At 41.2% G+C, this 21903-nt stretch overlaps 1 protein-coding gene across 3 annotated transcripts in view; it reads right to left on the bottom strand.

The window, feature by feature from the left end:
* The window catches only part of LPIN1 (lipin 1), a 43176-nt gene extending 23815 nt beyond the window's left edge, over positions 1-19361 (bottom strand). Inside the window, exons 1-6 of one of the 3 annotated variants that reach the window (XM_088536237.1) lie at positions 14419-14479; positions 6397-6597; positions 4748-4843; positions 3159-3493; positions 2671-2790; positions 2064-2171 (exon numbers count right to left, since the gene is read on the bottom strand). In XM_088536237.1, coding sequence (XP_088392363.1) covers positions 2064-2171; positions 2671-2790; positions 3159-3493; positions 4748-4843; positions 6397-6588 — 851 coding nt within the window. In that variant the 5' untranslated portion in view covers positions 6589-6597; positions 14419-14479. Of the gene's footprint in view, positions 1-2063; positions 2172-2670; positions 2791-3158; positions 3494-4747; positions 4844-6396; positions 6598-14418; positions 14480-19343 lie in introns of those variants that run through there. The other 2 variants (XM_088536236.1, XM_088536235.1) reach the window with 2 other exon arrangements.
* Between the last annotated feature and the right edge of the window lie 2542 nt (positions 19362-21903).

Raw genomic sequence — 21903 nt, 5'->3', positions numbered from 1 at the left:
ACTGATATCTTGGCAATTATGAGCTTGGGCACCGAGGAAACCTGAACAGGCAATAATTATGATAATACTAATTTTAATGCAACTTTAAGTCCTTTCCCTCCCCCCCAAAAATTGCCTTTCTCGTAATCTTTTTTCTGAAAGTCGTTATTTTATTGTATACACAATGGAGTGTGGCATAAACCCAGATTGCTCAGACATGTTCATGTAAGTGCTGGAAAAGGAGAGTATGTCAGTGCATGCAGAGTTCTGTTTTGAGGACACTCTCACCGTGAAAGCAGATTACTCCATGATCCAAACATGAGTCTAGGTTTGGATATAGCTAGGAGGATATAGCTCAAGTATAACCATGAGACATAAGGAACAAGATGAGAAATACTCACTCTTCCAAAACAGAGAATATATCACCTAAATTTTTGTCACAAATACCATACACATACCATACACTCAACCACAAGACTAACAAGATGAATTATTTTTCTGTTTATATAAAATACTACTTTCTGTTTATATAAAAGACACTGCACATGAATGAAGAGAAAATTCAGCTCATCTATGAGCTGAACTCTCAGAACTCATCTAATCTGTTCAGATTAGAAAATCTGATGCACATCCCATAAACAGCGCAATATTTGTGTCAAGATCCTATGTATTCCTTAACTTAGCAGCTGTAACTTCACCAAATGGAATCTGATGTTACAGAGGAAGGAATCTGGCCTGTGTTTGGCAGTTCTGCAACAGCAAACCAGATTGATCTTGGCAGTACTTCCTACTAAGTCCTCAGAGAGCAGCAGCGTGACCTCAGAGAAAGTCCTACCCGAGTGCCCTGTGGCCAGATAAATGGGGGAAGGGTAGTCAGAAAAAAAGTCATGTATGCGCCACAACGGGAGCTGAGAGCCTCTGAGCCATCTCTGAGTGACCATAAAAGGGTTTCTTAATTCACACACAGAAAAACAATTGCAGAGATGCAGACGACCATATTCAGACAAGAATTAAGAGTGTTTTAGCTGGACATCTAGACTGCAGGGCAGGTGCACTTTCAAGCCATCCAGATCACAGCTCCTTTCCATAAAAAGCACTAGCAGGAACAGCCACGACTGCCCCAGGGCCTCACCCTGACGTGGTGCTGTAAGATGGCCAAGTTTCAGCAGCAGAATCCAAGAAGCCCCATAGATTTTCAGTTTAGGCTCTGGGAAGCCCCAGAGATTTTCAGTTTAGACACAGCCTTAGGTACCTACACATGGCATCTGCACTGAGATAAGCAACAAGCAATTTAGACTGTTATTGAACCATTAATGTAGAATGGAAGAGGTTCTGCATGTTCAGACACCTACATTAGATGACTTGACTTAGCTGCTACAACTTCTCTCCACTGACTGCAGAGAGAGGATCTGGCTGCAGCAGATCTTCCTGTCATGACTCTTGAAATATCTTGAATTTAAGACATCATAAAGAACATCTGTACTCACTTTCAGCTCTGTATAAGAGAGACTTCAGTCAGAGGAAGCCTATACTACAGGAAAGCTTAAATCTTCCCCTCCCTTTATCCACAGGCCAACAGAAGTTTACTTTTGGCACTGGATCCCTCCCTCTAGAAGTTTTGCTCTCCTTAATCCTCACTTAATTTCTGAGGCCTTTCTTCTTGTGTTTACTTTTGTACTGTGTACAACAGCAAACACCTCAGGAAAATTATGGGGTAGGCATGTCACTGAAATATGTATTAACTCTGAAAAGATGCATGGAAATTTCAATCTGCATAGGAATGCAAGTTTTCACTAGCTAAGTTTTTGAACAGAAAATTTTCATATCACTAACTCTAATTTTAATTGTGGTTTTCATTGACCTGATTTTATTTTAGATATGGCCATTCAATGCCTAATTCCTTGGGGCAACTTACCTGCAGGCAGTGCCTACAAAAGAAACAAGCAGAGGAAGTGGTTTTAAATGTCACTTTCTTCTTATGTGTCTGGATTAGCAGTAAGTACAATTACAATAAAGATCCCATACTGTTAATGTGTTAAAGGATTAACGAGCAGCCCAGAAAAGAGGGAGAACAACTGTTCTACCTGTCTGGAGGAGAAAAGTGAGAAGATTGATGAGGACAAGAGTTAGATAGGCCTCCATCTGCTGGAACAGTAAGAAGAGAGGATTGCCCTGTGCAAACTACAGGCCTACTTCACAGCACATTAGGAAAAAGGAAAAAAAAAAGGTGTCATTATTCACAACAAATGTTTATTAATTTAAGCTCTTTATGCATTTATTACATGAATTCTGGAATTTGCAAGTTCCTAGACAGTTTATACCCACAGTAGTGAAGATATAAGTCTGAATTAAGAGAAGTCCTTACACATTGTGTGCATTTAGGGAAAGATTCATCTTCCATATAATGTTTATGCTCTCTACAGTATTTATTTGCATGCACTGACATTAGTAGATCTAAATATTCCTCAGAGTCTGGATACCTGCATTTGTGCTCTTGTATTCTTTGAAATGAGAGAGGCAAAGCTAAACTGAAATTGTTGTGCATTATCCAATTTCAAATATAGAAAGAATTCATCTAGAAGCTGACAGTGATTACACTTGATACCAGAACTTTTACTAGGACTTCATCTAGCACTTGTATGTAAGAAATTGAAGCAAAGAGGAAAATTTAGAAATTTACTATCAATTTACCTTTGAAGAGGTGACCATTCTCCATCTGAATGAGGATAAGATGCAGACTGAGAAAATGTAGCAACTGCAGGAGTCTTTACCTCAGATACTTCATCAACACACACTTCTGGAACAGGGATTCTAGGTATAAGGAAAAATGTGAAAGTTAAACTGTACTTCATTATCCAAATGTCATATATTCCAGTTAATTAAAGTAATGCCTGTAAGAATTAGTCTAAGCTGAACTAAGTAGAGACAGAGATGTGTCATCTGATCCCCATATTCTAGTTCACAGCAGTGATTGAAGATTGTTGCTATGTTTTCAGTGTCATTTTCATTATTTCTGATAGGTATGTTCCTGACAGCTTTCTAGCCTAAAGTTTTTGCTTAGAGAAGCAATGTTTCTTAATTATGTGTACTGACTTGACACAATTTACTCTAGAAAATGTGGAATGGAACATCAACCCAGTATTAGGTCTCCACTCTACATCTCAATGCCACTGTGGTACCTTGAATTGTCCAATGGCTCTTTTTCTTCTTCTGAACTAATCTCTATAGGAAACATATCTTCATCTTCTGATGTATCTCCATTGTCTTCTCTCTTTAAACTGTCCATTTTATGAGCAGATTTCCTCCTCTTTTTCCTCCTTTTTTTCACGGAGCTACAGGCCACAGAGGTTTCAATAGTAGGCTGGGATCCATGGGCTTGGGGTGGTACTTGTGAGGATGCACTGGAGTCCAGGTTTCTTATCCTGTCTACGGAATTCCTCTTCATCTGAGTTTCCATTAAAGCAGTTCCCTCAGAAAGAATGGGGGATGTAGAGAGATGATAAGGAATTACCTCCTGAGAAAGAAATCAAGCCACACGACATTATTAGTTCCTCAGAAAGTCATAAATATGATTCTGAATTTAGTCAGAAGTCAGTCATTTGATCCTTAGAAAAGTAATATAGTCTACAGAACTGGTTGCTCAATATGATCCCACAGGACATGTAAGTTCTTCAACTGCAGCATCTCCTTACACAAGCCAGGAAAGATACCCTCCTAAAAGGATCCTCAGAGCTTTTAATACTGGCAATGTTAGGGCATAAGTTTCTATCGAAGTGATGCTAGATACAAAGCTGAAATAAAATCCTAGTTTATAATCTGAAAATATTGCAATTATTTTTTTTAAATCTTCATACTCAGACAAAAAATTCTGCTCCAATAGATCAGCTACTTGTAATTAGGTCACATGAACATCGTAATATAAACACATCTCTAGATACACACATGGAAGTTACTTCTAGCATTTTTTCAGTCACCAAATAACTGCTACTTTATAAAGGTTTTAAATACAAAGACACAGAGATGAAAAATGCACATAAACTCAATTATCACCTAAAATTAATATTACAATACTCAGTTGGAAGAACTTTAAAGTCCAATAAATCCTGGACAGTAATAAAAATTATTAAAATTATAAAAAGTAATAAAAATTGGGGATATCTGAAGAGAAATGCCCGTAAAAGGTTTTTGTTTTTTTTTAAATATTGGGATAATATGTTAAAGGTGGACTATTCAAAATGAGTGTGACTAGAACTTATGCTAACTAGTATTTAATCACAGAGCCCAAAAGCAAAGCATTCTCATTTCATTACAATTCCACATGAAGAGCAGTTGCAAAATCATGTGTTTAATGAGTTCTATCATTACTGTATGCACAGATGTATAGAGGACGTGCACTTCTATACTCACAATCTGCTTGCTGCATATATCCAACTAAATATTTCTGCAAAGAGTAGGTCCTCCTTTGTACATATCTCTGGAGCATGCCAACTGTGCATTAAGTATTGCTGCTCACAGACATGCATGCACAATAACTAAAACACACTAGAGTTTATGATGACTACCTTTAGATATTTTTTCAAATCCTATTGACTCAAAAAAGTGAAATAACTGCTTATTAACAAATTTTCATAGGAGAAAAATTTACAGAAACTTTTGAAATTATAAACTGGATATACATGTGCTTTTCTACAAAATCTCTAAATTGAAAATTAAGTTGGAAAAGTAGGCACCAAATTTTTAACAAACTAATATTATTTTTGACTCTTACCTGATCATTATCCATCTCCTGTACAAAAAAGGCCTCTCCATTGTCTCCTAGCTTCATGTGCAAATCTACAGCTTCTCCATTAATTTCTATGTCAACCTTGAAAAAAATGTATTTTTAAAGGAGAACAAAGTTATTTATCTAGTTCCTGTTCAGCTCTCCTGTATCTGTCACCATTCAAACACTAAATGTGGAACTCATTTCTTTTTTTTTTTTTTCCTACGTCCTTGCAAATTACTAGTCAGATGTTTTTCTAATTGCTTCAGCTCATACCTGGCTTGCTCCTTCTCCAGCAACACGCACACCCATTATATAAACTTCAGTATCTTTCTAAATGTAATTCTAGATGCTTCAGTAGCCTCGTATATCTTTGCTTTAATTCAAAAGATAATTGTGCACTGTGTGAAAAGTGATTCTCTATGCAAATTCTTAATATGCTGCCTTTCAAAACCATTAAACATATTCACACAAAATCACAGAATGGTTGAGGTTGGAAGGGACCTCTAGAGATCATCTAGTCCAACCCCTGCTCCAGCAGGGACACCTAGAGCACGTGGCACAGGGTGGCATCCAGGTGGGTTTGGAAGATCTCCAGAGAAGGAGACTCCACAGCCTCTCTGGGCAGCCTGTGCCAGGGCTCTGTCACCCTCACAGGGTTCTTCCTCACATGGAGATGGAACTTCCTGTGTTTTAATTTGTACCCATTACCCCTTGTCCTGTCACTGGCCACCACCAAGAGTTTGGCAGATTATAATCTCTACACAATTGCTGTCTGTCTCTTTTGAATGTTTACCTGAACTCCATACAGTCTCAACCATTTCCATTTCTTCTCATGAAGAGCTCTCTCTTTGTCTCTGACCATTTTTGTCACCATTTTCATTTTCACAGTCATTTTCTGAGACTAGGATAACTTTAGATATATGCAGTAGTTCTCTAGGCATATTATGAGGTATATATATCTATAAGGAATATTATAGCTATGGTAATATTTTCAACTTCAACCCTTCCTAAACATTGGTATTTCTTTATGATTCAGATAAGAATGGAACAAGGCATATAGGTATGTGTATATACAGATATATAGGTATATATAACAAGGCATATGGCATGCAGGTGCTTCATCTGAACAGTTATAGCTATATGAGAACATAGACTATATGTAGTTAGGTCCTAAAATAATCTGTCCTGTATTAGTCACTGGCAATTTCTCATATCACACTGTCAGGTCATTAAATTTGGTTATGTTTCCCTAAAGTTCTTCACTGCCTTTTTGAGCTTCAGTTACATCCTGTAACTGAAAATATTTCTTCATAATTAACTCTTTTGTAACTATCAATAAACATGTTAAACAGAAGGGTCTTAGTACCTAGTCATTAACAAAATCTAGTATAAGCCCAAATCAGCTCATTCAAAATTTTACTCTACTGAAAAAAAATGTTACAAAATCAATGGTTTATTTTGTTGCTACTACAGTCAGTGATTTACAACTCATGCTTTGAAATGCAATGATCAGTAGCAACAAATTTAACTGAACCTTGACTCTCTTTGGGCATTTTCTAAAGAGTGTCTAAAGAAAATCTTGCCTGACAGGCTGCAAAAATATGCAGTAATTTTCATGCTATGAAAACATTAAAAAAGGTTCAATTTCTTACCACTTTCTCCCTGGAACGCAGAACTCCCATCTTCCCAAAACGTACATGGAAAGGAGAACACTGAAGATTTCCATCTGGCTGACGCACAACGATGATATCTATACAACCTGACAATGTGGCAGGGTTTAGTCCCTTATAGAGTTCCTTCACAGTTACAAACACTTGCCCTGCTAACTGTCCAACGTAATTCATGGTTTGAACCTGAAAAGAAAAAACAAATTTTCATCACTACTTTATATTGTAGAGACATTTGAGTGACCAAGACATTTTAAGTTCAAGGAGTCGGTTATTCTCTTATTTCACAAATTAGTAACACAACTTAGCGTTGGTATATCCTATCTAATTTAGTTACAACTGACAGCATGGAGCAGCACTATTAGAAGACGATAACAAGAGACCTTGTTATTTGGAGAATTACAACAGGATTCAAAAGGTCATAAAATTAGCTGCATTCAAAACCACTCTCAGCCTTTCAGTCTCTGCAGCTCATAAATATGCTTCCAATTATCTGCAAAAAGCATTATTTCCAATATAACGTCTTTCCTTGTATCATGTATTTGTTCTCAACACTGAAAACACTTCTCTCATTGGTTCCTAAGGGCTTTTAAGGGCAAGGCAAGACAGTAGATCTCAATTTCCACTACATTAAAGTCAAAGTCTATTCTCCTACTTTGCAGGAATTTTCGCTGTTAAAAGGTTGTCCTACCACATTTGTTCAATAGATATGCATTAATGTTTGACATAAAACCTTCACTCCACAACTTCGTAACTTTGAAGTGCTTCCTACTGCAACTCTACTATTCTTTTAAAACACATTTTCAACGTGAGAAGGTTTATTTAAAATTGGGTAGGGGTTGATGGTTGAAGTGATCGCTTGGTTGGCTCTACCTCTCCTGCTACTGGATTTACTTGGCAGTTTCTATTAATAGATTTAGTCCCCTACACAGGGCTTAAGCGTTCTCAAAGTATAAATGTCTCAAAGACTAGATATTTTGAGGACTTTCAACATCTGTTGTTTTAATTCCTGTTCCACACCTCTTGCAGATACTAAGATGCTCATTTCAGACAAGTTGTGTTCACACAGTACAAATGCCCTCCATGCACAGAGCTCTCTGCCGAACTGTACTGTACACCAGGGCAATGGGATAGCAGCAGGAAAAGAAGCACTGCCGGGCTGGTCAATGGTAAAACTCCCATGGCCACTGAGAACAGGACTGAGATCAGACACTGAGAGCCTGTCACACGACCCAAGCTGCACGGCTTGTACTAACCAGCATCGTCTGCTGCAACAGAGACTCTCTTTCAGCCCTGTTCTTCCATAAACAACAAAAGCCCACAAATGTGAAGTGCTATAAAAATAGTTCAAATTTTTAACTGCAACTTGTATTTAGAAACAAATAACTATTAACAAATACAGTGAAAGCACTGCAACCAAATACTGGAAAGTTAGGAAATGCTGTAATTAAGATTTGTCTCTGCATGCATAATTTTTCTAATTGATTAACAATCACCTCCTGACACTAACCAGTCCATTGTTTCCTTCTCTGTTTCTGTTGTGGTACATGAGCATCAAGACACAACCCCGACTGGCTTTTTAAAAATATTTAACATTATACAAGGAGTTAACTGTTAGAGCAATCGTACACACTCTTAGGAGACACACTGCAATGGAGGCAACAATCATAATCAGTTCTCCAGCATTCAACCCGAAGAAGCACTTCTGGGCTCCGATTACAGATGTGTCAGACGTGTAACTTCCTGAATACATACCTAAAGATAAGAAGTTTCAGAGAAAACTACACTTTAAATCTGTGACACACCCTAAACTGTGTCATACATCTAAAAAGAACTTGGGCTGGAACAGACCAAGATGTCTTCTGGTCCAGAAGTCTACTCAAAGAAGGGCCACCTTAGACCAGGTTGCCCTACACGTTGTTCACCTGAGTTCTGAATATCTTCAAGCATGGAGATTTCTTAGACTACTTGGGCAGCTATTTTAATGTTTGACCATCCTCACAGTGATTCTTTTTTTTAACTAATATTTAATCAGAATGTCCCCTCTTGCAACTTGTGTCTGTTGCCTCTTGTCCTACCACTGCACTTCTAAGGAAGAGTCTGGCTCCATTTCCTTGACACTCCCCCTGAATCGGTAGATGAAGCCTCCTAAGACCGAACAGAACCAGTTATCCTTCCAGTCTCTCCTTATAAGTCATGAATTCTAAGCCCCTAATTATCCTGGTGGCCCTCATCTGATCTCCTTAAAAAGGAGGCAGCGTAATGTAACTAAAATTCAGAAGTGTGCCTCCAAGTTGACAGGAAGTTGTAATTTTTTTTTGGCCTTTCAGAAATAGTTCTACTTGTGATTTCTCTGACTTAAAGTATAATAAAAAACACATTTCTGAGTTAAGATTAAATTTAAAAATGGCTATACTTAGTCTCAAAATTACATACTGTAGTTCACGCCAGTTAATGCTTAGTTGACGCTTTGTAGGTGCAACAGAGCTGCCACCTCCTTTTTCCTGTATGGGAAGGACTTGCTGGGACATTACACTTGCCCCACAGTTTATGGTGGTTAAGAATAAATGATCAGGGATATGAAGACTCATGTATCTTCTCAACAAGTTCCACAAGGAAGGCCACTACAGAACAAGATTTCACATTCTACTACCTAATCACTGGAAGCCCCACTAAATCCCTAAACAGAGAATTTTACAACTACTCCTGCTCACAAGTGTTAGCCATACTGTCTGCCTTCCCATAGGACACTATGATTACTTTTCTGCTAGTAAAGTAAGAGGTCTAGACACTGTCCTCAAGCTCTGAGGCCAACTGGCACAACACAGCTGGCAACTACACAGTAAAAACTTCTTATGCTCTAAAAGAAAGGACCATTTTCAAACTGCCAGTTGGTAATGGATACTTCTTCCAAGCTGGGCTGAACCATGTGGAATAAAGTCACTAGTGAATTAAAAACCAGGTTGACGGACTAATCACATAAACCCCATTTTCCCAGAAAACCAGACTTTTATTAAAAAAAAAATAAAAACCAGTCTTTTATTTTTAAAGTGTTAAGGAATAAAAGATGCCGTAGTTACAATGCGAGATGCAAGTTCAGAAATTGCCCTCAAAGGTAGGAAAAATGCACCAGAGTTCATCCAACCAAAGCTGAAGTTGTTTGGAGCCTGAGGTTTGTCGGTTTACACTCTGACCCTGCAGTCAGTTACACACCAGGCCAGTACTCCAGGAAACCAACATTCCTTAAACCCCAGGGAGGCTGCATGTGGGTTTGGAACAACATTTTGGCTGCTCCATGAAGTCTTTCACTTACTGGCCACGTGGCAGCTACCTCAGCAGTAAACATGAGTTTACGTCATGAGTTTAACCCTTAATGCCTGTTTGCTATTTAATAAATTCAGTAAAAATTATTGTCTCATGCCATGCAAGCAAGCTTCCCCATCAGACCCAGCATATGGTATTTTTTGCTGCTGAGAGAATTCAGAATCCTTTTCATCTAAGCTTGCAGCAAGAACAACCTGTACTTCAGCAGTCTTCAGTCAGAATTTTAAGATTTGTTCTTTTGCCAGAACACACAGTCCAACTCTGCATTATGCATCTATTAAGAAATTACTGGTATTTGGTATTTTCTGTCAGCATTTTTTATGTCAGATGAACCAGCATCCCACGCCAGGAGGCTCTGAAAATTTGCAACTCTTATGACTGTTAAAGACAGACATCATATTTCAGAAATTATCACCTATTTGAAAAAAAAGTTAAAAAATAAATAAATATTTTATACCCAAGCTCTTCCCTGTTTCATCCTTATCTACAGTTTTTGGTATGATAAAATGCTGAACGTTGTTATAGGTGAAGATCTCTCTTGCTTCGGCAAGACTTGGTGCCTCTCTGGGTTCCACAACACAGTGAATAATGGGTTAGATATCCAAAAACATTGGAGTTAATTAGGGATAAAAGTTCCATCCAACACACTCCAAAGACAGATAGTTTTTGAAAAGCCATGACTTACATTCCATGGTGGGATTTTGGGATGTTGGTTTAGTTAGGATAACTATAAGTTTTCAAAGATCTCCTTCAGAAGGTATAGAATCTCACATGCAGAAAGACATGCGCTGGCAACTGTTTAAGAACAGGTGATCCTATATCCAAAGTACTAAAACCATATCACATCAAAGATATAGCTGTTAAAATCCAGTTATCTTTACTGAATCTATTTAAACTAACAATTCTGTTTCTGGTACATTTTTGGCACAGGCCAGCCAGCGCTCTCACATGCGGAAAGGCTCCTAAGTGAAGCCCAGGAAAAGCTCCTAAGTGAAGATCGAATATGGATAATTCCCATGGCCGTCTTCAAGGCTTTACAGAACAGATGAGAACAGATTGTTCTCACTGGTCTCAGCCCCAAAGAATGGATTTGGACACTGTTTTATTTATTAACATGGATGTGATGGTTTTTGTCCCTTCCAGCCCTTTTCTTAGGGTTCCACAGATACAACTGTGGATTAGTTTTGCAAGCCACCTAGGGGAAGATCTGCAGCAACATTAAGCGTGACACAACCCAAACATGCTTAGCACAGTGAAAACCTATCCATACAGACATGTTTTTTGATTATGTCTTTTAATACCCGACATCATGCTAAGACCCTGGTCCATGACTGAACTGATAGACATAAGCATAAAACCAATAGACCTTCCTAAAAATTTCTCCATACAACTTGTGAAATTGTGGTATACAGCCAAAGTCTGACAAGCTGGTTCTCCGTTAAAATATATCATTGCAGTACTGCTGCTGACATTGGAACCGCAACAACTTTGAAAACCTGATCCATTGGTATCCAGAACTGCCCTCAGCTTCTGTTTTGAAGATACAAAAGGGAACCCATACTACCCCTGGAGATCAGATTTTGGCCTTCAAGTGAATTATTCCTAATCCACAAGAAAGTAATGGTTGGCAATTCAAAAGCTCTTAGATGAGGACTCACCACTACTGTTTTGTTATGCATCAAACATTTATTTTCTTGACTGTAGGGCAATTCAATATTGTTTGCATTATTAAACATCAACTCCTTCTACAGTAATTAATGGCATTCTTCCATTGACTTGTTCTTTGTCTTGAAAAACATTTGCTTTCCAGGAAGATTTATGACAAAACCATAGGGAAGAGAAGGAAGTATTTCAGATGAAGATTCCCTTGATGGATATTTTCCAATTAAAATTAATGTTATATGTCTGTATAGCAACTACAGAAATGATTAACTACAAAAGCTCAAGAAAAAATATTGTTCCATATCTTTAACTGAGGTACTTCTTATTAAATGGCTAACATTTTATGCAGTCACATAATGCTATGTGACCAGCACATTCAAATCTCTTGGCTTTTTAACTCATTTCAAGCTGGATACTGAAAATCATTACTAAGTTCTGAAGTCCTGCTCTTTACCTGTTGATTAGTTCCTAGATCAGTCCATCCCAGGGCCATTGCCATGAACCCCCATCACAGTTTTCTGAGCAAGCTCCTGATCAGAACCCCAAAGTCACTGCTCGTGCATCTCTCAGAGCAAAATCAAACACTCAGTCTTTCTGCTGAGGAGCAGTGATGGCACTATGTTAGGACTGCAGAACACCTTGGTTTCTGCTCATACTTTGCTACAAGGTGCATGATCTTGGTTAAGTCACTAACACTTAAACATAAAGGAGGGTTAGTCAACCAAGTCTGGTTTCAAGAGGGCTCTGTCAGTCTGGCTGTATCTGAACCTCAGCATGCCAAGCACATGAGACAGAGATGGACAAGCATCCTGCCCACACATTATGTTCCTGGGAAAGGAAACCTGGACACATGAGCTGGAAGAAAGCAATGAGCAGCCATGTCCCTGATTGCGACCAGTTGTGAGAAGAGAATTCCAGAGCACTGTGTTGAGCTGTGTGATTCTGGCAGTCCTGTAAATAGGACCATGGAGCTATTGGACCTAGTCCAAACCTCGTTATAAGCATAATTTTTCTGGACCTTCCCACTGTTGCAGCAGTATGAGACAGACCACCTGCCTGCAGGTGATTTGACAAATACTTCTGGGAAACCCAAATCAGAAAGCATCCCGAATCAGAAAGCAACAAGCAGCATGTGTCTGGCTCAACACCCAGCAAAAAAAGCATTTTGCTTCCTGCCAGTCATATCTCCATAAATATTTTAGGGTTGGGACTACTGATTCTATTAGGAGTTATTTGACTCCTATTCTCATTAACGAAGGCCAGTGGCAAAAAACAGAGCTTCTGCAGAGCGTCAAATGGATCAAACGTCTAACTTGATTTCTTCCAAGTTGCCAGTACCTCCAATATCTGCCAATACGACTCATCCACTCACACATGCACTTACACACTATACGGATACAAACTATGACTATCAGGTAACTATTCACTTAAGCAATGGTAAAAAAAGTGCTCTCATTATTGTCTTTTAAATATGCAAAACACTGTTTGGTCCAACTCCCCACAAGGTTTTCATTAATATTTTCTTGAGAGCAGCTGAAATCACAAAGACTCAAAACTTGCTAGTAATGAATTCTCAGGTTCAGAAGGAGACCCCTTCATGGTCAGTTTAAGTCTCTCTAAGCCTGTGGTCTGCCAGCAACCTCTCAACCATTCACTGTACTCAACTGTACAATGCTTCCCTTCTCACAGAGGTACTTTTAAGGAAGTCAAACAAAGACAGACATCCCTTTGGACTCATACCACACAAACAGGATCAAACTTTACAATGAATCAAAAAGTACAAACTGATGCTTGAAATCTGGGAACTACTGAAAGAACAGGAGAATATATGGCAGGTGATGTACTGGGCTGCCCGGCACTATTGTCCTGATGTCAGAGAGGGAACATAAATCAGAGTGGAGGCACAGATGCAGTTCAGCTCTGTGCTGGCATTTGTGTGACTTGGCATGCTTTCTTTCAGTGGGTTAGAAAATAAATTTCTTCTTTAGATTTTAACTCTATGTTTTCTGCATTTTCAGAGTTTAAAGTAAGGTTTTACGTTATTTGGAGTGATTTTGATCACTGCTGAGCATACGTGTTTTACTGTAGAGATATACAGATATATTAGATATACCTGCTTACCCATAGTTATGGAAAAAGACCAAAGACTAAATCTTGCCCAACTCCCTTACCTGAGTCAGAAAGTAGATGTTATCAGGTAATCCCTACCTTAGTGAAACACAGCTACTAGAGAAACGGAATGTAGTAAAATCACTAGATATAATTTTCATGGCTTTATGCCTAAAATCATACAATGGAAAAGATTCAGTTCAATTATGTTATCTCCTTCACCTTCTCTCCACTTTTTTTCCTAGGTTGGTTTCTGGGAATTAGGCCCCTTTTATTGTAATAGGTGCATATCCCTCTGACTTCTGACCAGGTACACAAGCAACAGCAAAACTTTAACTATACATATGAAGCATTTGCCAATTTTAGCTTCCTGAGCCAGCCATGACACTGATAAAACCACACAGAATAACAACAGACAAACTGACCACCCCAAAATTCCTTCCAGACTGTGAACCACATCAGAGGTTAATGGGTCTACTGAGGTGATGACGATAGAGGGGAAAGGAAGAGAGATTTGCTGGTTAGTCGGGAACATAAACACTGAAACCCTCCTGTTAGCAGGGGCCTCTACCCACTCATAAAATACATTTCTCTTTTTGACAGAGATAATAAAAATACCACTCAGCCTTTTCAGTGTGTAAAACTAAGCTTTCAGATGTTTTGGCTTTACCTCCTCCTCCCTACAAAATATAACTCCTTTTACTGAAGACCTGAAAAATAATTCAAAAACCTCTCAAAGGAGATAACACTCATCACATATAAACATATTATGTATATACATATATGAAAGCTCACTGTCACACAGAAAAGGCCACCCCTGCCAGCCTGTCACTAGGCGTTTCAGGCGTGTTGCCCTCCCGCCACCCCACGCCGCCAGCCCCGCCGCTTCTCCCACCGTCCCTGGTCACGAACCTCTGCCGGGGCCGCAAGCAGAACCCGCGCTGCCTCGGCCGCCGCCGCAGCCTTTGTGCGCGCCGCCCGCCGCGGGGACGGGGACGCGGATGGGGACGGGACGCGCCCCGCCGCCCGGTGCCGCCCCGGAGGAGGGACCGCCGGGAGGCGGCGGGGCGGACAGAGCGCGGGGCGGGTGCGCGGGCGTTTCACATCGCACAGGGCCGTGGCGGGGAGCCGCCGCCGCGGCCTCACGCACGCGCGCACAGCGGTCCTTGCCCGCGGGAGCCGTTGGCAGCCGTTGGCGCCCGTTGGCAGCCGTTGGAGGCCCCGCCCCGCGGCCGTGACTCAGCGCGGGGGGCGGCGCGCTGAGGTGACGCCGCGGGCCAATGGGGAGGCGGGCGGCGGTTGCGCCAGCGGCCGCGAGGTCCCTCCCGCCCCGCTCCGCTCCGCTCCCCTCGGCTCCGCTCCGCTCCCCTCGCGGAGCCCTGGGAGAGGCCGCCCGTGGCTCCTGCCGTAGTCTAACACCGTCATTTCAAGACACGACAATCTCGGAAAATACCTCGCTTTTTTTTCTGGCCCCCAACTCTTTTCAGTAGGTGCCAAAAGGGTGTGTCTAGTCTGTTTTGTAAACTGGAAAACCAGAGATCGGGAGAGGGACTCCGTTTCTCTAAAGGACTTTGTGATTGTAAAGAGCCTGGAATTAAAAGCCCCTCAGTTCAAACAGCAATGCTGTACACAGCATTGTTTGTTTTATCATTGTAATTAAAAGTAATGAAATCTTTTTTTTTTTATTTCCACCTGTCAGTGATTCCACTAAAATTGTATTTTAGTACCTGTTTACACCTGTTACCTTGCACAGTAGGAAAGTGCATGACCAGGATAAAAATGAACTGAGGAAGACTGCTACACTTTTGAAGTCTCTTCACAGAAAGCAGAAGTGGGCTGTGCTAGTTCAAAACAAGTTAATGGTAACAAAAGTAGTGCTGGAGCAAGAGGGCGGAATGGGCAAGAAAAGGGATAAAGGAGAATTGGTTAAAATAAGTTAAAGAGGAGGCTGCCAATTGCAGGCTTCAAGAGCAGGTTTTCAGAGCTGGTTTAGGGACATGGGCTGGTCCCCAGCACAAACACACAGCAGAGCCCAGCCAGGAGCTCATTTCAGAGCAGTTGGCAATTAATCCTTCTATTTTGCATTAACTTTCCAGTTATATTTTGAAAGTCTCTCTGCAGTTCTCCTCGCTCCATGTCCTGCTTTTTGTACCATTCACAACTAAAGCAAAATGTCTGGCTGGTCCTGATACGATCTCAAGCTTGAGTTCCTGTTTGTTTTTATTCTCCTGCATTTCCGATTACAAAATCACAATAACAATTTCACTGCAGTTTTAAAACAAAACAAAGCAAAAAAAAAAAAAAAAAAAACCAAGCCAGTGAAGGCAGTTGCTATCAGGGTATGGGTACTAATCCCAAAGAGAAAACAACGTGCAACCGAGCCCAGGGATTGCTGATAATACTTGCAGTTTTGTTTCCCAGGCATATCACATCCAATTTCTTGTCATTGGGCAGTCATTCCGGGAAGTGAGAGGCCGTAGCAAATAATGCCATATTTGACATAGAATGATAGAATCATAGAATGCTTAGGGTTGGAAGGGACCTCTAGAGGTCATCTAGTCCAACCCCCCTGCACACGCAGGGTCACCTAGAGCACGTGGCACAGGACTGCGTCCAAGTGGGTTTTGAAGATCTCCAGAGAAGGAGACTCCACAACCTCTCCGGGCAGCCTGTTCCACTGCTCTGTCACCCTCACTGTTAAGAAACTTTCCTTAAGTTCCTGTGGAACTTTTGGTGCTTCAGTTTGTGGCCATTACCTCTAGTTCTGTCAGTGGCCACCACTGAAAAGAGGCCAGCACCATCCTCACTGCCTCCCTTGAGGTACTTATAGACACTGATTAGATCCCCTCTCAACCTTCTCTTCTCCAGGCTGAACAGGCCCAGCTCCCTCAGCCTCTCCTCATTGGGCAGATGTTCCAGGCCCCTGATCATCCTTGTGGCCCTGTGCTGGACTCTCTCCAGCAGCTCCACATCCCCCTTGTACTGTGGAGCCCAGAACTGGACACAATACTCCAGATGTGGCCTCACCAGGGCTGAGTAGAGGGGCAGGATCACCTCCCTCGACCTGCTGGAGATGCTCTTCTTAATGCACCCCAGGATCCCATTGGCCTTCTTGGCCACGAGGGCACTGCTGCCTCATGGTCAACTTGTCATCCACCATGACACCCAGGTCTTTCTCCGCAGAGCTGCTCTCCAGAAGGTCGGTCCCCAGCCTGTACTGGTGTCTGGGGTTATTCCTCGCCAGGTGCAGGACCTTGCACTTGGCCTTCTTGAATTTTGTAAGCATTCTCACTGCCCAGTTGTCCAGTCTGTCCAGGTCCCTCTGGATGGCAGCGCAGCCCTCTGGGGTATCAGATACTCCTCCCAGTTCCTTATCATCAGCAAACTTGCTGAGGGAGCACTCTGTGCCTTCATCCAGGTCATTGATGAATAAATTGAACAGAACTGGACCAAGGACTGACCCCTGGGGGACCCCGCTAGCTACAGGCCTCCAACTAGACTCTGCACCGCTGATCACCACCCTCTGAGCTCTGCCGTCCAGCCAATTCCTAATCCACCTCACTGTCCACATAAATACAGATAAATACAGCTAGCTGGCTGTGTACTGGCTGCAGATTCTGACCAGCGCTCCCTTTAATGCATTAGTGTAGAATACAATCCTGTATCGTGTGTTCTTAGTAAATGGGTATCTGTGCAAATCCTCCCACTGTAACAGTCCAGGACTGCTCTCATATACTGCCTCACTACCATCTTTCACTATTCTACTTAAATAAAAACATAATCAGAACAGACTGAAGCAGAACTGCTGTCTTTCCGTGGTCTCAACAACATGCATCTTTCTCTGCCTTAGGAAATCCTGAAACTAGATTCTTAGCTTCAGAAAGTTCTATATTGTGTTCAATTGTCTAGCACATCCAACCATCTGCTGCTCAACATAAAATAACCCACCAAACAATGCTCGTCATTTTTTATGGTTCCTTGTGCTAGGTCATGTTTTGCTGTTTTACAGTGCAAGTGTGGCCATGATGCAGATAAGATGCTATGGAGAAGGCCGAATGCTTGTACAGGAACTGCAGCCTTCTGTTAGCAGCAGGACACTATTTTCCTCTTTCTTTTATATTCTGTTCTTTTTGACAGGGTGGCAACAGGGAGAGAGTCCTCACATGACTTCCCTGGAACAATCTACCCATGGATTCTGAATTCCACATGTTGTACTGCGCTTAGCTCCTAACTGCTCTCACCAGCTCGACGTAGCTACAGTACTAAGCTCTGGTACTTCATCTGCCATCCCATGCAAGTCTTGGCATGGTCCTGGCTCAGCTTTGGCCGAGTCCTGTGCCTGGGCACAGTGTGGAAAATAGCACAGCCAGGGACCATTTCTAGGAGAGTTTGGAGTTACCTACAAAACTAGGTGGCTGAGAGGCCTCACTCTGTGGTCATGACGTGTTCCATGCAGTTGCAAGAGAGCGGTCCATGATAGCGTCATTTCTAAAATTGCTCATTAATGATGAAATCCCGAACCAACATAGTTTTGCCACTCTGTAATGTTCCCTACTCTGCCTGATTTCCTTCTGGACGCAGTGTGTTGGGCAACACTGGCTTGTTTCCAAAGACTGGGTTCTCAAACTCCACACACATAAAAAAAATCTGCTCATCTACTCATCCAAGCATTTTTCTTTGACTCTTGCAGTGGTCTGTGTGTATCCAACTGTTATTTCTCACCTAATTCTTGATTCCTCTCCTAAGAATTTGTAATTTATCTATTCGTTTTGTGTTTGCACAGTTTCTGGTGCAGTGGAGTTCCTGTCTATGGTCTAAGTTCATAATTACCATGCAAATGCATGGTAACAAAGTTAAACTGCATACTTTTATGATAGTAAAACCAGGTTAAAAATATAAAGAACAGAAAACTTTATCAAAGCTTAGGTAGTTTACTGCAGAGCAGTACATACACTCATAGAAAAATTAAAACAAAACCCTTTGATTCCAACGTGGGACACTAGATTTTCCTGGCAAATATTCTGCTAGTGAGCAAAATGTCTACGCAAACCAAAAAGTTAATTATTTAATGCATTATCAACAATGTCCGGCATTTTTCCCACTAAAATTGGAGTTCATCCTCAGGCACAGAGTGCTTGGATTGTGAATGATTGCAACTGGCAATGCAGGCACACTGTGCATGTGAAAATGATTCATTAAAGACGGAAGATAAGCTTTTAATTTACAGTAAATTCATAAGCATATATGGCTTTAGAATTTGGTGCTGACAGTCCCTGCATTAGCCTGTGAAATCCAGAGTAGCTCAGCTGCTTGATCTATTTTCATTCCACTGTAAATGCTAGAAAACAAATGGTCTCTGTTTTTGCAGTTGCCTAATTAAATGTCCAACCACCTAAAAAATGGTCATTCTCCTAACTCAAGTTACTAGACTTTCTTATATAGTATCTTTGATCGTCTGCTGAATCCCTCTGTCTGGCTCAAATTTCCCTTTCTTCAACTCTTCAAGCAGAATGGTCTAATACTACCTTTTGTCCTTCATTTGGTTCATCTCAGAGTAGTGCTGGTTAGTGTCTAAATCCTGCATTTTTTCAGGTTTTTAGTGCCTTTCTTATTTGAGAATTTCTTAAAAACATGAAAACAGCAACAACAAAAAGCCATTTAGTTTTACAGATTTCTAAAATGTTTTGAGCCCTTTTTTGATGCCAATTTTGTCTGTCCTGCTGATTTTGCTTTGTTTCTATTCCTGGGATTGACTGTTCTCACTGTCTTCAATGGCAGGTGCTTAAAAATTCGAGTCATACACAACTTTAAAAAAAAAGGAGGAATGTCATCCTTACCCCACGAAAAGTTTCTTAGGACAGGAGTGACATGACTCTTTATGAGACCGTCTCAGTTTTGGTAGTGTCGCATCTAAGCAGATGCTGGTGTCCTGCAGCAGCGGTCAGGTCTGCCCACCCGTTGCTGGCTTCAGCTTTCTGATCTTGCTTTGCACATGGTCCCAGGCCCCAGGTAGCTGCCAGTCTCGGGTGTGTTGGTCAGTGCCCGGACGGCAGCACCTTCTCTTCTTCTCCCGTGGCCTCGCTGATAAGAAGGGAGATGGTGACCTCATGCTCAGCAGGATTATGACACCATCGGAAGTGCTATAAACTTCAAGTAATCAGCAAGGAGGGGAAGGGCAAGTGGCAAGGAAAAAGGAGAAGCTGAGGGGCTGGCTTTGCCGAATGATCAATTTTAGGGCTGCAATTTTGCAGGAGCTGTTATGGATGGAGTGAAGGGCAGGGTAGGAGGCACTGGTCATGTACCAGAGCGTCTGTGATGGTAACGCACTGACCAGCAATCAGCGTCGCCGGGGCTTGTATTGCTTAGCTTGGTTTTGCACCAAGTACTTTTGCACTTGGTTTTGTGACAGCTTTGCCTTCTCCCTGACATACACACTAAAAAAAAGTCCCCAAAAGGGAAATCTTTAGTCAGTGAACTACTGGAGAATTTTTTTTTCCTTTTCAGAATATAACACGTCTTGGAGATGGAAGTCCATAAAAGAACATTTCTTTTTCCTTTAGGTCTGCATCCAGCCTTGGAAAGCCATGAAAACCTTAATGCTCCCTTCGTATCTTAAGAGCTCTCCACAGTCAAAACTCAAATAATTCAGCTAAATCCATCAGCCCTGCTGGAAGTCCACTTGTACTGGTGGAATCTCATCAGAAAGTAATTTAGCTCTAAGTCTGTAAATAATCAAGCTTGAGTTATCTAAATACAACCTTAGAAAGCTTGGAAAATAGTGAACCCTGATAAGTGAAAGCAATCACAGGATATGGATATAACAGTGAAGTCACTGACGTGTTCTTTCCTCAACAAAAGCCCAGAATTCCTGAGCAGACACGTTCGAACACAGACCTGTACTCTGCTCAGACAAGATACATGCTGAGGTTTAAAGCTAGGCACGTGTAAGAAATCCAAGGCCATGCACCCCTCTGTGGAAAACATCCTGCTTCGGACTGAAGTGCTTTCCATCCCAAGGGTAGTTCTTCATAAATCCAGTAATTCTATGTGTGACTACCAAAACTTTTGTCCCCAAAACTGTTTCCAAAGCACAGCAAATCAGCAAATCAAACGTAGGATGATCGGAGTCATGCATTTGAAAGGAAATAGTATAAAACATGCTTTGAGAACTATAAACAAAGCTGCAGACTTCCCAGGATATAACCTTTTCTTTGCTATTCCTCTCTCGTGCAAACTCTAAAATAATGATCCTAATCCTGAAGAGTTAATGACATTTGAAAAGCAACAGTTTCTGCCAGGAATGTTGCTGCCTTCTTCTCCATCTCTCGTCTACCATTTCTACATCAGACTGCCTACCAATATTGAATCATCCTAGCTGATAGGTTTCAAAAGTTACTGCTCGGAGGCTGTAAGGAGTTTCCAGCACACCATGATTCACTGTATTGTTAATTCATCAAAACACAAACCTGTCCTTCTTTCCTGTAGCTAGCAAAACTGTAACGGCTATCACCAATGTCAGATAAAAGGCAAATACATAAATATTTTATGTAAAACCTTTTCTTATATTAAGCGGTGCATTAAGTGCTAATAGACCTCAGATTAAAGTTAATTCTGTAACCCTACAGAGAGATTAAAATGACTAAAGTAAGTTTTATTATAAAAGTACTGATATTGGTGTTTCCTCACTGGGGCAGGAGTCCTTGACTTCTGAGCAACCAGATACATGGAAGTGTTTATTCCATATTTTTGCTTCTTGGAAAATGATTTAATTCTGCTTATTCCTTATTTTTGGTTATCAGAAGCAGGTTTACTCAGCTTTGAAGTGAAAAACCTGTGCAATATCTCAGCTAATGTCATTAACAAAAGCTGTTATATCAATGGATGAAGAGGGTTTTAATCTCCTCAAGGAAGAGGCCCTTAGAGCAATGGGCTGCTGACTCCCAGCAGCATGAACAGGCTCAAGAGGAATGCTAGATGCTGGCTGCTCTCACCCCACCAGAGAAATGCTTGCAGAGCACCTTTCCAAGATGACTATATTTATAGAGTTCTCCTCTTCAACCCCGTTTTACAGATTTTGCAAAAAAAGTGAGATAGTTCAGGCCCTTACCAGTTTTTTTGTACTCTTGGTAAGGTTTAACCCTGACTATTTGAAAAGATAGAATGTATCCAGCACTTTTCTTAAACATCAGTGTGTTGTTAAAAGGCACGTTCTCACTTTTGGCACCACAGCCTGCGCAGGAGGCAGGAGGCTGCGCGGATGAAGGGCCCGAGCAGCAGTAGATCCCACTGCTCTTCAGCCTCTGGGTCAGTATCAGATGATTCAGAGCCAGAGCTGCGATGCTGCTTGGAGATGACCTGTCTTAGAGGCAATTTCTTTCCATTCTTGGGGATTTTATT

This window comes from Tinamus guttatus, unplaced genomic scaffold (assembly GCF_059628265.1).
Source record: "Tinamus guttatus ecotype Peru unplaced genomic scaffold, ASM5962826v1 Tinamus_guttatus_pri_ptg000653l, whole genome shotgun sequence".
Classification (NCBI taxonomy): Eukaryota; Metazoa; Chordata; class Aves; order Tinamiformes; family Tinamidae; genus Tinamus; species Tinamus guttatus.
The sequence above is the reverse complement of the archived record's forward strand: the minus strand, read 5'-3'. Positions and strand labels throughout refer to the sequence as shown.